The sequence below is a fragment of the Lepisma saccharinum genome, chromosome 18 (genome assembly GCF_977018435.1).
Source record: "Lepisma saccharinum chromosome 18, izLepSacc3.1, whole genome shotgun sequence".
In the NCBI taxonomy this organism is placed as follows: Eukaryota; Metazoa; Arthropoda; class Insecta; order Zygentoma; family Lepismatidae; genus Lepisma; species Lepisma saccharinum.
Genome location: NC_139246.1, coordinates 18,990,501 through 19,003,866, shown reverse-complemented (window position 1 = coordinate 19,003,866; position 13,366 = coordinate 18,990,501). Strand labels below are relative to the sequence as shown.

At 34.2% G+C, this 13,366-nt stretch overlaps 1 protein-coding gene across 1 annotated transcript in view; it reads right to left on the bottom strand.

Annotated features, from left to right (window-relative positions):
• Positions 1 to 1,478: 1,478 nt before the first annotated feature.
• Set8 (SET domain containing 8) overlaps positions 1,479 to 13,366 on the bottom strand; it is a 41,560-nt gene continuing 29,672 nt past the window's right edge. Inside the window, exon 6 of the mRNA XM_083140256.1 lies at positions 1,479 to 12,330. Within this exon, the coding sequence (XP_082996382.1) occupies positions 12,120 to 12,330 (211 nt within the window). The 3' untranslated portion in view covers positions 1,479 to 12,119. The remainder of the gene's footprint in view (positions 12,331 to 13,366) is intronic.

Genomic DNA, 13,366 nt, shown 5'->3' with positions numbered 1-13,366 from the left:
CCCTGTCAATGAGCATATTTTTTCTACTCATTACAATGCTGATGCGAGGTTGCTGGTGAGGTACACTCTTTTGGACACACTGCTGTCACACACATACAAACTGACCCACTTCATTTACTTTGTCTCCATGGGCACACCCAAACACCTTTTTGGCCACTTCATTACCTCCATATTGTGATCCATTTGGCGAGCTGCTTGCTTACAACTGAAGTACACCATTATGGAAGAGATCTCTGTTTCTCATCACTCTGTATTACTATCAGAATGCAATTTATTGGGTGGAAAGAAACTGCTGCATGTTCTACAAGATGTGACCAATTTTTTGTCTGGGAGGCAAGCACCTACATAGAAGAGACCCCTCCCCCCAAAAAGGAAAATTGATCGAAATAAAAGAAACAAGGGAAGAATAAGTAAGCAATTGTTCCTATTTCCAAAGGATGTCAAACAACCCCGGTTGCACTTCCCTGTAGCCAATACTGCAGTATCATAATCTCATCATGTTTGACTTTTCTGAGAACATTTTTCTATCTGTGAGATCCCATGTATACCTCACTTTATGATGTTTTGGAAATAGTTCTTGCCCATTACTCTTATTATTTTTGGTGCTTGATGTTTGTTTGTTTTTACAGCAGAGAAGATATTCATCAAAAGATGCAGTAGTACAGGGTGGTGCAAAAATCAGTTTACCCATACACAAATTCAATTTATACACAAAATTCCAGTTTCAGTGGTTTTTTTCAGTGTCCTCCATTGTTCGCAATACATTGTGTGCAACGATCAACAACAGAATTGCAAATACAATGCAGTAAACTTGTATCATTGTTGTTGACATGAAACGTGTTGATAATAGTGTCTCTCAGTGCTTCCAACTCTGCCGGTGATGAGGAGTATACCATATCCTTAACAACTTCCCACAAAGATGGCATCAAATCACAAGACTGTGCAGGCCAAACAATGGTACCACGGCATCCTATCCACTCTTCAAATGTGTCATCTAACAAGCCAGAGACTCAACTGTCTACAAAAGAATAACGAGTGCACTGTTGCAGTGTCACACGACAATGTTCCCAACCGTATACATAAAAAATATTACTTAGCACAAGAAGCACATACACTATCGTAATACTATTATCAATGTGCTTTTTGGGTAAACTGACTTTTGCACCATCTGGTATAACAACAACACGTAAGTGAATTACTAACTTTATATGGAAGACTTACTTATAATGGTTCTATTAATTTTGGTGCACCTGTTAAATAAGGTGCATTCATGTTCAAAAAAAACAAAACCTTTTTTTAAAGCAAAAAAGTTAATTTGCACTCAGGGGATTACCCAAATTACTAGTCTATGGACAGATTGTTCCCGCTGCATGTCCACCACATTGTAATGAACAAATTATCAATAATTTACATAGTGGTAGGGATACGTAAAGTTAATAAAGGGTAAAGAAACACATTTATTCTTTAAAAAAGGCTTATATTCACAATGTGCATACACTACATACTAAAAAAATGCAAATAAGGATACCACATGGACCATGATTGATCAATGAAATCGCATCCATTGGACAAATAAACTTGCAGTACAACATATCAGTCCAATTATGCTATTCAGGCACTTAACAAGCAAAAAAAACAAATATAAATGATGTACTTCTGATTCTCAATATACGCTAGTACGAAATACTTGTACTCTTTCCATTGCTTTTACTAGAGGCATCCTTACAACAAATTACGTATTTGTTGTATATACATACACCAATGCCATATATTTGGGCATTTGTGGAAGTTATTAATAGTCCTCAGGAATTTTCAGTAATTAGTCAATTATGTAACACATTAATGTGTGCATAAATACGCACAATTTAAACTATTACTTAACATACCTCTTATTCTGACTGAAGGGCAGTGAGATTCAATTTTTTTGCCTAAAATATAATGCAAAATTTGATACAAAACACTCGAGATCTCCACTTATTTACAGAACTGACAAATACAATAAACAAGATGACAATTTTAAAATTAATGTCAATATACAATTAACTAAACTATTAATATTTATTCTATGGTTGCTTTTCAGAAATTAATAGGTTTATATTTGAATTGGTTGTTCGAAAATTACAAATGATGTAACAAGTACGCTGTGATATGTAGAGTTATGGCCTTGAAAAAATCAAAGATAAATTTTTGATCTAGATGTTGGAAAAAAAATCTTACATAATGAACTGAATATGTATATGTATATTTGTACCTCATCATTGAACTCTTGTACATGTAAGGCACAATTAGAGCCAGTGCCTAAGAAAGGCTGCTTGTATAATTAGGCACAAAAAATCTAAATAATCCATTTATGAAATATGTCATCAAATACTAAGTATTTTTGCACATTCTCATTTGTCCAAAAATGCAAAATTATCAGACAAGCAATGTCATATTTTCTCTAAGACAAAACCAATGGTACTGGTATTACTATGATTTAGTTCCAGAGGAAAATTTATAAAAATATTGGTAGTGTTATCAGCTCGGCCCTAGTTTCCTGATTTGTGGGACGCTCACATATGGTAATCAGCAGGAAATAGATATTTATGTAAATACATATTTACATATGAAGCTGAAACCAGTTATATTATCCTTGCACATAGACTCGAAAAATTCAGTATTTATTTTCCTTATTTGTACATAGGCTCTAGCTCATAATTTACATAAATTATTTCCATATTTTAGAAGATTTATTATTTTTGCAATGTTGGAACTGAGGTCCCAAGTCGAGAAGCCCATTGCTAACCCCATCCTTGTTACTAGTTGCATGCCTGCCAGCAGCACCAGAAGCAACGAATTTGTGGCATAGGTATGGGATTCGCTTGTAGTTTCTCTTCAAGAAATTCAGAGTAATAGTTACAATGTTGAGACTGTATTTTATGTAGCTCGTGTAGTGTCATATTATTAAAAAGGTATATTTTTTTACAATTTTAAGTCCATATTTAACTTCATTTTGGTGAAAATAACTAAATATGTATTTACATATTTAGTACATATAAATCCGTACCTCGCTTTTAAGCTTTTCGTTAAGACATTCACCAACCACATATAAATTCTTGGTTTGCAACAGTTGTTGGACAATGGGAATCTGCAAAAACTACATTAGAAATTAATGAATATAATGACACTCAAGAAAATATAAAGAAAATAAGTGACCAATCTCACCACAACACATTTCAGAAAAGTACAAACATTTTCTTTTACCCTTTAGCTGTTCACACCGCTTCTTCTCTTCCACAGTACACTTGTGTATTAAATAAGTTTAACCTAACATGAAATTTTAGGGTTCTTAAAAACAGTACTTGTTTTACAACTTGGCAGTAAAGTTAGTATGAATTGTAGCTAATACTGTACCCATCACATTTCCGGAAATATACTCTAGGAGGTATTGAAATATACTCTAAATGGTACACTTTCATATGTATTGTTTTGAAGACTACAGCTCACCATATACATAGTACACAGTAGAAAGTTATGCGACTGCGACAGTCAATCAGTGTTGCTAGTCCGTATCCTGCAGAGACTATCTGTGGCCCTCACTGCATCGAATATGCCGACATTTATCATGAAATAAGAACTTTGGTTTCATAATACATTCACAGTGTATCGACACAATGCATATTACTTTAGTAAAACCCCTGTTTGTGTTTGTAGTAGCTTTCATTATATAAAATTTACTTAAAACAGTATGCATATACTTACATTAATGCACTTTCATGAAGAATATTGTACATCAGTTCATTTGTCAATGATAAATTTAAAAAAAGTAGGAACTACTGCACCCATTGGCATTAGCAAATATACCATATTTGATTTAGGATTGTAGTCAAGACAAATTTCAACACTGGCATGGAATTATTGAAGAGCACATTGAAATTCCTCCAGTTCATACTAAAAGACAAGCTTACATTGTACATTATATATTGACATTTACTATTATTTGAGTTGTCTGCCAGTAAGGGGCACACAAGATATGAATTTCAGAATGTGTTCTTTTTTTCTTTCCAATAATTTCATAACATTTCTTCTGACTATGCACGTGCTTACAGTTCCCTTATATTTTAATATATTTCTTTATATTTTTAATTCTCCCGTGAAATTCTCGAATTAGATAAAGATATAATTATTGTAGGTAGTTGACAGTGGTACAGATATTAAATTATTACATATTCAAAACACAAATATTTCAATGTTACAGTGCTGTACTATAACTCCGATTGCTACAGTCAGATGAGTGCAAGTGTGAAATTATACAAATACACAGGTTTGTAATAAAGACTGAGTGAATATCAATTATTTTTGTTTAGAAGAATGTTTGATTGGATTTGACTTTTCTTATTAGCATAATTATCCTGTTACTTTTGACTATTAGCAATGATGAGCATAAGTAGTGATATGATGAGGGGAAACACTTACAAAGTGGTTAACTATCGGAATCAGTTCCAAAAATTATCGGTGAGTACATCGGCATCGGTAAATTTTCAGCTTCGTCACATCCCTAGTATTAATAAGCTGTGACTGAGAATGTGTTGAGACATCCTGTATACTCCTTCATGAAAATTTAACGAAGAACTGAACAAAGGAATATTATATTGGAAAACCAAGAGCTTGCGAATAGGTGTCAGATATGAACTTTTAACACATTCTGGGCAATTTTAAACTGTATTAACAAGGGTAACATCAAGTTTATTATGCTCAAACCTTTATTGAAAACCTGTGTAGTGGTATATGTATCCAGTGCAAGAATAACATACAATAACTACTTAATGCAAAGGAAATGAACATGACAAATGTAAATAAAAAGAAAAACTCATACGCTTATTGCATAGAATGAAACAATTACGCGTATAAAAAAGGAACAATCTAATTACAAGTATTAACTATGTACATTCAGCTTTTGAAAAATTAAAACAGGTAATTATTTCCACAGTTGTGAGTTATTTAATAGAAGTAACTGGCCATTATTAAAATAGCTTCTGATCATACACACTGCACTGTGTAATCCAACTTCAGTATGTGGATGTTAAAATAATTACATTTAATTGTAATGCATTTCTTGCAATTTATTATTTCTCCTATATTTGTTTTAAAAAAATGTGTATTTTAGATGTTATTCCATGAAAAAATTGTTTATTACTAAATTCACACAAGAAACGTATTAGCCTATTAATTAAGGAACATTTGGAACAAGATGGTCACACACAGGCTTAATAGGACTCGACCTATAAGATACAGAATTGTAAAATAGTAACACATTAGCTGAAATTATATTTTCCTCCAGAAAAAAAAATATAGGGACATGCTACACGGCAATTTGAAGAGAGAATACTAAATCCAGAAAGTGTATATAAAAGTCCTTTTTGATGAATAGATTCTCTCAGGTTATCAACCAGGTAAATTGTGGAAAATATTCCAAGCTTTCGAGAGCTAATGTCACTCTCATCTTCGAGAATCTATTCATCATTCGTCACCAGGAAAGCTTAAAGTCTTACTTAAAAGTCCTTTTTGTTCATAATTGAGTACAATTGTCAATGATTTAATAATTGGTTCATGACCTTGGGCAATGAGAAAAAGGCAAATGATATGGCATTTGCACTGAAGTGGCAAGTGACACCACAAACTACACACACCTGTTGCAATTCTGTTCTAGTGTCTACAAGGTATTCATTGTACAAGCACGACAGACGGATATCATAGTACATGCTACTGAAAAAACAGCTGCCAGAAGGGCCAAGTGGTTGTTGATTGTGAACTTTCCCTTAGATGTATTACAGGAAAGATAAGATACTTGATGTGAACATACACAAGTTGGAGAAGGGACAAGACTATGTGGAGGTTACCACAGAAGATGGAAGGGAAGACCTATAGATTGACTAAAGGACTTGGTTTATTTACCTCGTAAATACCACTTTTGGCTATTGTGAAGATAAAGATGAGTAATGATATGATGAAAGGATGCTCACGCAGATCACCAACTCAGGCTGGGATTCGAACCTAGGACCGCTGGCATCATAGTGCATTGTGCTAGTCATTTTGCTTCAGAGGTTGGCAGGGAAGACCCAGAGAGTGACCATGGACAAAATGGAAAGAACAAACTGTGGAAACATGGTATCAGATAAATAGTGGGGAAAGTAGATAGAGACCTGTTTAGTATTGATACCGAACTGCCCAGATAATGTAAAAGGATGATGTCAGCCTATTTCAATAAAAACAAAAAATGCTTGAAAAATGAACACTACACATCCTCTGTCATCTTACAATACAGCCATCTCCTATGCTGCAAGAATGTAAATGTCCCCATCATGCTTCCTATGTATACTATTTTCTACTTCTGGTTGTTTTGGTTTTCTACCTCTTGAGATATGGGTGATTGGGCAAACACAATCCATGCCTTTGCCAGGTTTCAAACCAGGGACTTGTCCATTATACGTAATATAGAATAAACATGTAGCCTCGTCGTCTTGTAAGTTAATCATAAATATTAATGACTTGCATGCATGGAATAAAGTATATGAAAGAATGAATGAAATAAACATAACAACAAGGAACATCTAAGGGCTGGGGCATAAGTCATGGCAACTAATTTTTTTCCCCAAAGTCAAAGGTGGTACCACAATACGATTGTATGTCCCGGAGAATGTGTCACACACAGTATGTGAACACATCACTAGATGGCATTGTGATGAACAGTTACTGTGCAAAGGGCGGTTATTATTCATTGTTGAATCAACTGCCGTCACCAAGCATGAACTGTGTTTGTGTATCAAAATAACCATTCTTTGGGGGAGAAATGTCAGAATGGCACAGGGCGCTGGTGGAAACTGGGGGGGATAGTCTCCTACCGTAGTATGTGCCTCTTTTGTTCCTGTAATGCTAATGTATACTTTCAGCCTTGTGAACACATCATGTGGCAGGATGTTTGCTCGCTTCCCTATCCCACACTTAGTACACATGATTTGCATTGTTCATACATTCCACAGTATGTTACACAGTATGTACATTACACTGTCCCCTTCCATTTTTATATATCAGATTTTCGTGCATTCTTGCGAAAAATAAAATAGTTGCCATGACTTATGCTCTAAACCTCGCATATACAGTTCAGAAAGCTGGCAAGTAAAAAAAATGCAAAAGAAAACCAGATGGAAACAGGCAGACGAAGAATTACCTTCAACGAAACTGTAGAAAAGATGAAATGGAGAAAGATACTGTGAGAAATGAGAGTGACTGAAGACAATAGAACAAGGCTGGGTTGGCTTGATGCAATGAAACACAAGGGATGAAGAAGGAATTACAAATATGCAAAAACATATTTTACCCATGCTTGCTGGCATGTATTCCACATCCACGGATGAGTTTCCTTCCTGATGGCATAGTGGTAACGTCGTCGCATTGTAATCAAGGTTCGATACCCACTTTAAACTGCAGGTTCAGTCCAGTGCAAAAAAGTGGACACAAACCTCATGGATGGCAGACAACTGGAAGTGTGTGGGGCTACTCAAATCAGTATTTTGTTTCCATACACTTTGGCTCCTTTACAAGGTTTCTGAATGGCATAGCGTGCCTACTATGTTTGAACATTTATTACCATAAAACAGAGCCATACAATTTCTTAATGCAATGCTGCAGAAGTAAAAAAAAAAAAAAACTAATGATTTTTTATTGTATTAGTTTACCCTGTAAAATATCAAGGTCAATAAATGACCATGAATGGCTTGACAAACAGAAGTTTTTACATTACTTTCAATGGAAAGAATAAACCTAAATGTGGCAGCATTTTTATAATTTTAATTTTAAACGGGTACTCCATAGGTATCCAATATAGGCATATTGGTTCACCAGTAAAATTACTGATAATTTCACTGATCTCATATATTTCTAATATATTACAATTTAGTGTAATATGCCATATTGGAGTAATTTTTGGATATAAATATGTAATATTAATTCTGTACTTACTTTTGAAGTAAATGTCTACATATGCAGGTTCTTTTGCATTGCAAAAGCTTGACACCTGGTAACTACATTTATTAAGGAGGTCAATTTGGAATTTTGTATTGGATTGGTAAAATATCGGAACTTTATCGGTATCATCCAGAATTTCCTATCGGTCCATCCCTAATTTTTAGTTGACTGCCAAGGCCAGATTGTCTGAATGACATCGTGGGGCCAAGTAAAAGCAATTTGTGAAAATGGATCAAGTTGGTGTCATTAGATCTGTGAAGCACAAGAAATTTCAAAACAATCCAAAAAACCGTTGAAAATTCAATTTAAATTTCTGACCCAGTTTTGGGTATCGTGGCCTGGAGAAGAGAATTTTGATCAGAGGGCCATGAGACCCATTTCTGAGTCTAATTTTTTTTTTTTTTTTTTTTTTTTTTTTTTTTTTTTTTTTTTTTTGTAAATGACTTTATTTCTTTAAATAACTAACTTCAATCACTTGAACTATCAAGCTCATCTAGTGTTGGATGCATATTTTCTGTTTCTTGTTCATACATCTTCAACAGAACATACAACAACAGAAGTGCTTCTTCCATAAAATATTGCATGAAATGCAATCTACACGTTCAATCACACTGAATATAGTCTTAATTTCTTCGTTTACCTTTATTTTTCTCCTTGTTTGTTTAATTCTTGCCTGAAATACAACAAGTGTCAAACAATGATGCATTAACAAATGCATCGATTGTTGTATTGAAAATCAACAAAATAAAGTCATCATAAATAATCACAGAACACTAGGTTGATTACTACAATGTTACGGCCATTTGTACGCCATTGTTGTAATCGCCTGTTGCTATCTAGGGCCAGGCTACGAGTATGGTGTAACATTCTGGAGCCAAAACAATATCTTTGATCATGTTAGCAAATGACAAGTGAAACCCATATAGGGGTATCGTGGCCTGAAGCAATTGCTGAGGTGAGAGACACAAGTGGGTATCACGGCTTCATGAATGACGATACTGGGTGAGTCTCATGGCAGTCAACGCGTTAATACAAAATTTTGGTTGATACTGACCAAGTCCAACATAAAACCTACCAATAACCAATACTCTACTGATCCCATATAAAATTTCAAATGCTTCATTGACCGAGTTAATAAATGTGTGTTACCAGATGAACCAAACTTTTGCAATGCGAAAGAAGCTGCATATTTGAATATTTACTTTTTACAAAAGTACACAATGGAAATTATGTGTGTTCATATCCATAATTTTTTTTAAAAAATGGCAAACTATTGCACAAATTGCACGATATTTATAGACATGCAGATCAGGAAAAATATCAGTAATTTTACCGACAAATCATATGCCTATATTGGCTGATACCAATTAATCTGTCCCATTCTTAAATTTTAATTAAAAAAAAACAAATAAATTTATACCGTCATTTACTTCAAGGATTGATACCCTATAGTGGTTTGGATTCCACAGTAAACTGTAGGCCCAGTCCCAATTAGCTTATCAGTGCATGAAGTGGAGTTAAAACAAAATATCATTTAATTCAAATGACTATACAATTTAACATGGGATGCACTGTCTTCAAACTGCTGTATGTAATTCTTTTAATATCTGCAGAAACAAACTGAAGGATTTATGAGCCAACTCCTGTAGCATGGATACCTTTCTTTTTCCTGCAGGTTTTAATATGAGGTGCGTATATGCTTCTACGCAGCACAATTGTTTACCCCTTTCAAACTTCTCCAAAATTGTTTCTAACATTAGATGTTAACATGGGAGGACTTGAAATACCTAATCATTTATATGTAGATTACTACAAGCTAACACAATTTGCACCAGAACAAAAAGTACCATTGGCAAGACATTTGCTAACAAATATATAGACAATACAACAATAATTTAGCATACACTTGTGAAGAGCACTACTACATACAATAACATATTGTTACTGATACGCTAAGCTACACACATCCAACCATAGTACATATATGCTTAGCACGATAAGTGTACTTCCAAATGCTAGTAACTCACAATTTTGCATGTAATTTTTTTTCACTAGGATAATGTAAAAGTTATTACAAATCCACAAGTTACGGAAACACTTAATGCTTTCCTTGTTGCAAGAATTGACATGTTTTCTATAAGGCTGCACAAAACTTTATTATGGCACTTATATTTCTTTATTCAATATCACCAACAGGTGACGTCAACATGCAGGAAAAAGTTAACAACACCACCAAAACGACTGCATATGCTTTCTTATTGATGGTACATGACAAACGAAGTTAATCCTCAAAAATAAATGAGGCTAGCGTGGTGTTTATTGCAAATATAAATTCGAAACGGTCTTAAAAAACAGCTGACTGACAAATTTGATTTCAAAAATACTGAATGAAAAACTGTATAATAGAATTCCCACCAACATATTAAATAAATAATTTACTTTCGCAACTACAACCATTAGCAGTTAATAAAATTATACAACTTTAGTCAATTTTTAAAGAACAGTGGCAAAGTAAATACAAAAAGAGCAAGAAAACATTATGCAATTACTTATCGCAAATTCATACAGACACATTCTATCAAAAAATTTGTTGCAAACATGGAAAAATGTTTACTATTTGATTATTTTCTTCCCACTCCATAACTTAATATAAACACACACTGCAGTTTATCTCAATGCTGGGCTGTAAAGAAAACACTAAAAAATTTTGGGAAATGTTAAATCACCTTCCAGTTTTGAAATAAAAGGCATGACTAGAAATTAATTTATGGATTGAAAGAACTAGATTACTTCAGGAGGAATTGTGAAAGCAAACAAATTAATATTAATAATGTGACATCAATTAAAGGGATACAAAGGTGGCACCTGAAAGGGAAAATCAAGCAGGATTCTACTTTCAATCTCATTACTAGGAACATAAACATTATGCAGTCCATCATAGTATCTGGTTTCCAGAGAAACAAAAGAAAAAGGTGGCATAAAACATTGGTGTCATAATAATGCAACACAAGCAATGTAAAAACCAAGAAAAACAGATAGAAAATGAAAATATTGTCACATACAAAAATTAACTATTTTTCCCTCCCTCAGACAGCAATTACCGTAACACTTCTACTCTAAAAATGCCATACTTCTTTTCCTCACAAGTAATACAAGTAATTTTTGTTCGTTAAAACAAGTTTCATTTGTACTTCTGATGTAATCTGGATACAATTAAATGCAGTGATGACCGAAAGAGTTATTTTTCCAAGTAAAATGTATGTAATATCGTCAAAACAGTATGTTGAAATTTGCACTGACCGCATCGAAAAAGGTTTGTTCCAGAAAGAAGCCGCACAAATAAAAAAAAAAAGATTGACAAGTACTGCAACAAACTCATAAACAGAAGTAACAAAGGAAACTTGCCAAGAGTTTTACATGCAGTTCGAAACAACTTCAATTTTTAAGGGTATACCACTAATCTTCTTGCAATAGTGCCTCATGAAAAAAACAAAAGTGCACACAGACACACACCACTGATAAGCTAAATGGCTTTGAACAGTTCCGAATGAGCACACAAAACAATTGGTCAGGAAATAATGCTACAATTGAACAAGACACCAGATGATATCTGGGCAATCACAAGCAACAAGTCTTAATATCTCAACGAACTACATACCAATAATACTATTTCTCAATCAAACCTTGGATCGAGAACATGCCTTAAAGGACTGAACAGTGGTTCCACACAATGGTTGCCTTCCGAAAAAATGGAAGAAAAATACTCAGTCTTACAAAGTTATAACAACTGACGCAGAACCAGATCTTCTAGCTATAGGAAACATTACACACAAAAAACAGGAAAAAAAAACTAAGGAAAGACAATCTTCAGCACTTTTCTTGGCGCTGAGCCAACTCCTTCACAAAAACACAATTCAACTCAGAATCACTAAACTGCGAACTTCCACTACACTTGGAAGAAACTAGCTTTCAGTATGCAATTCAAATCTTCTCTCTATATACTGATTAAATATTTGCCACATGATTGTAATACTTCAAATATGCCTGTGTTCTCAGGACACGAAAACAATACAAAAATAACTGTTTAGAAAAAATGCACTAGTGCTGGGGTAGCACTATGATGCCAACCACGGATGATGTTTTAACGATTCTTTACTTCTGTCTCCGTAATCATACAAAACTTCGTCCCCAGGATGAATGTCTTCTTTTGCAATAAGTACTAGATGAGGGCGGTTTTTTATTTCTATAGTCTTGGTGACTAGATTTCCATTACGACTATGATTCACAAGTCTACCTAATCGACTCGACTCAGCTGTAGCATCCACACTGGAAAGAAAACATGAGTTTAATATAATCTAATGCCCAATAATGTCTTTACTAGGGCTGGGCCGATACCTTTTTGGACCAAACACAGATGCTTTAAAATTGTAACAATTTAAAAAGTTGTTCAATCGACAGAATTTTCAGCAAAAAATGCCAGCACTACCAGGACTCGGAACTCGAGCCTGCATTTTTTGCCGAAGATTCTACGTAGTACACCTCCTGTATGTGACTAAGGTAATGATTTGATTTGATTTGATTTGATTTAGTTTATTTTACTTCGCGTTTTGTGCCTCTTGGATAATTTGCGAAGATGGGGATGAGTGATGAAATGATGAAATTGATGAATGGACATTCACAAACCTTTTTTCACTGCCATAACAGCGAAATTTTATTTTATTTACTGCTTTTCAACCAGAAATTTTCCCCTTTTTATTTACCAAAAATATGTACCTCTAGTGATGATGACATGATGAATTGACACTCACAAACATCCATGCCCCACCCAAATTCGAACCTGGGACCCCTGGTGTCATAGCGTACTGTGCTAATCACACCACTACTGGGGACAGAAGAAGAAGAAAAAAGGTGCAAAATCAACTTGCAGAACTTCCAGGATAATTAAAATCTGGAAAAGTTTCGCATGGCATTTTTGCACACACCCAACTGATACCAAAATATCCTCAGTATCGGCTCACCCCTAATCTTTACACATTTTACTTATTGACACACTTGCTGTGGAATGTGGCGTTGATTTTGGAGGGAAACAAGCATGCCAATTTTAGTGCTAAGGTTGTACACCTACATAAAGTGAGAAATCTAGTGGAGGTAACTGTTGAATCTATTGGCAGAGTTCTTACATAAACTCTAAATGTATTTCTCTGAGATTTCCAGAATCCTCAATTTTTCCATAGTACGTTAATATTTTACAACAGCCTCTTTCATTTCTCCTCATAGCCATATCATCTTTGTTATTATTATAAATGGGACATTATTATTATACACATTAAGTAGGCAAATTAAGGAGCATTTTCAATTTGTA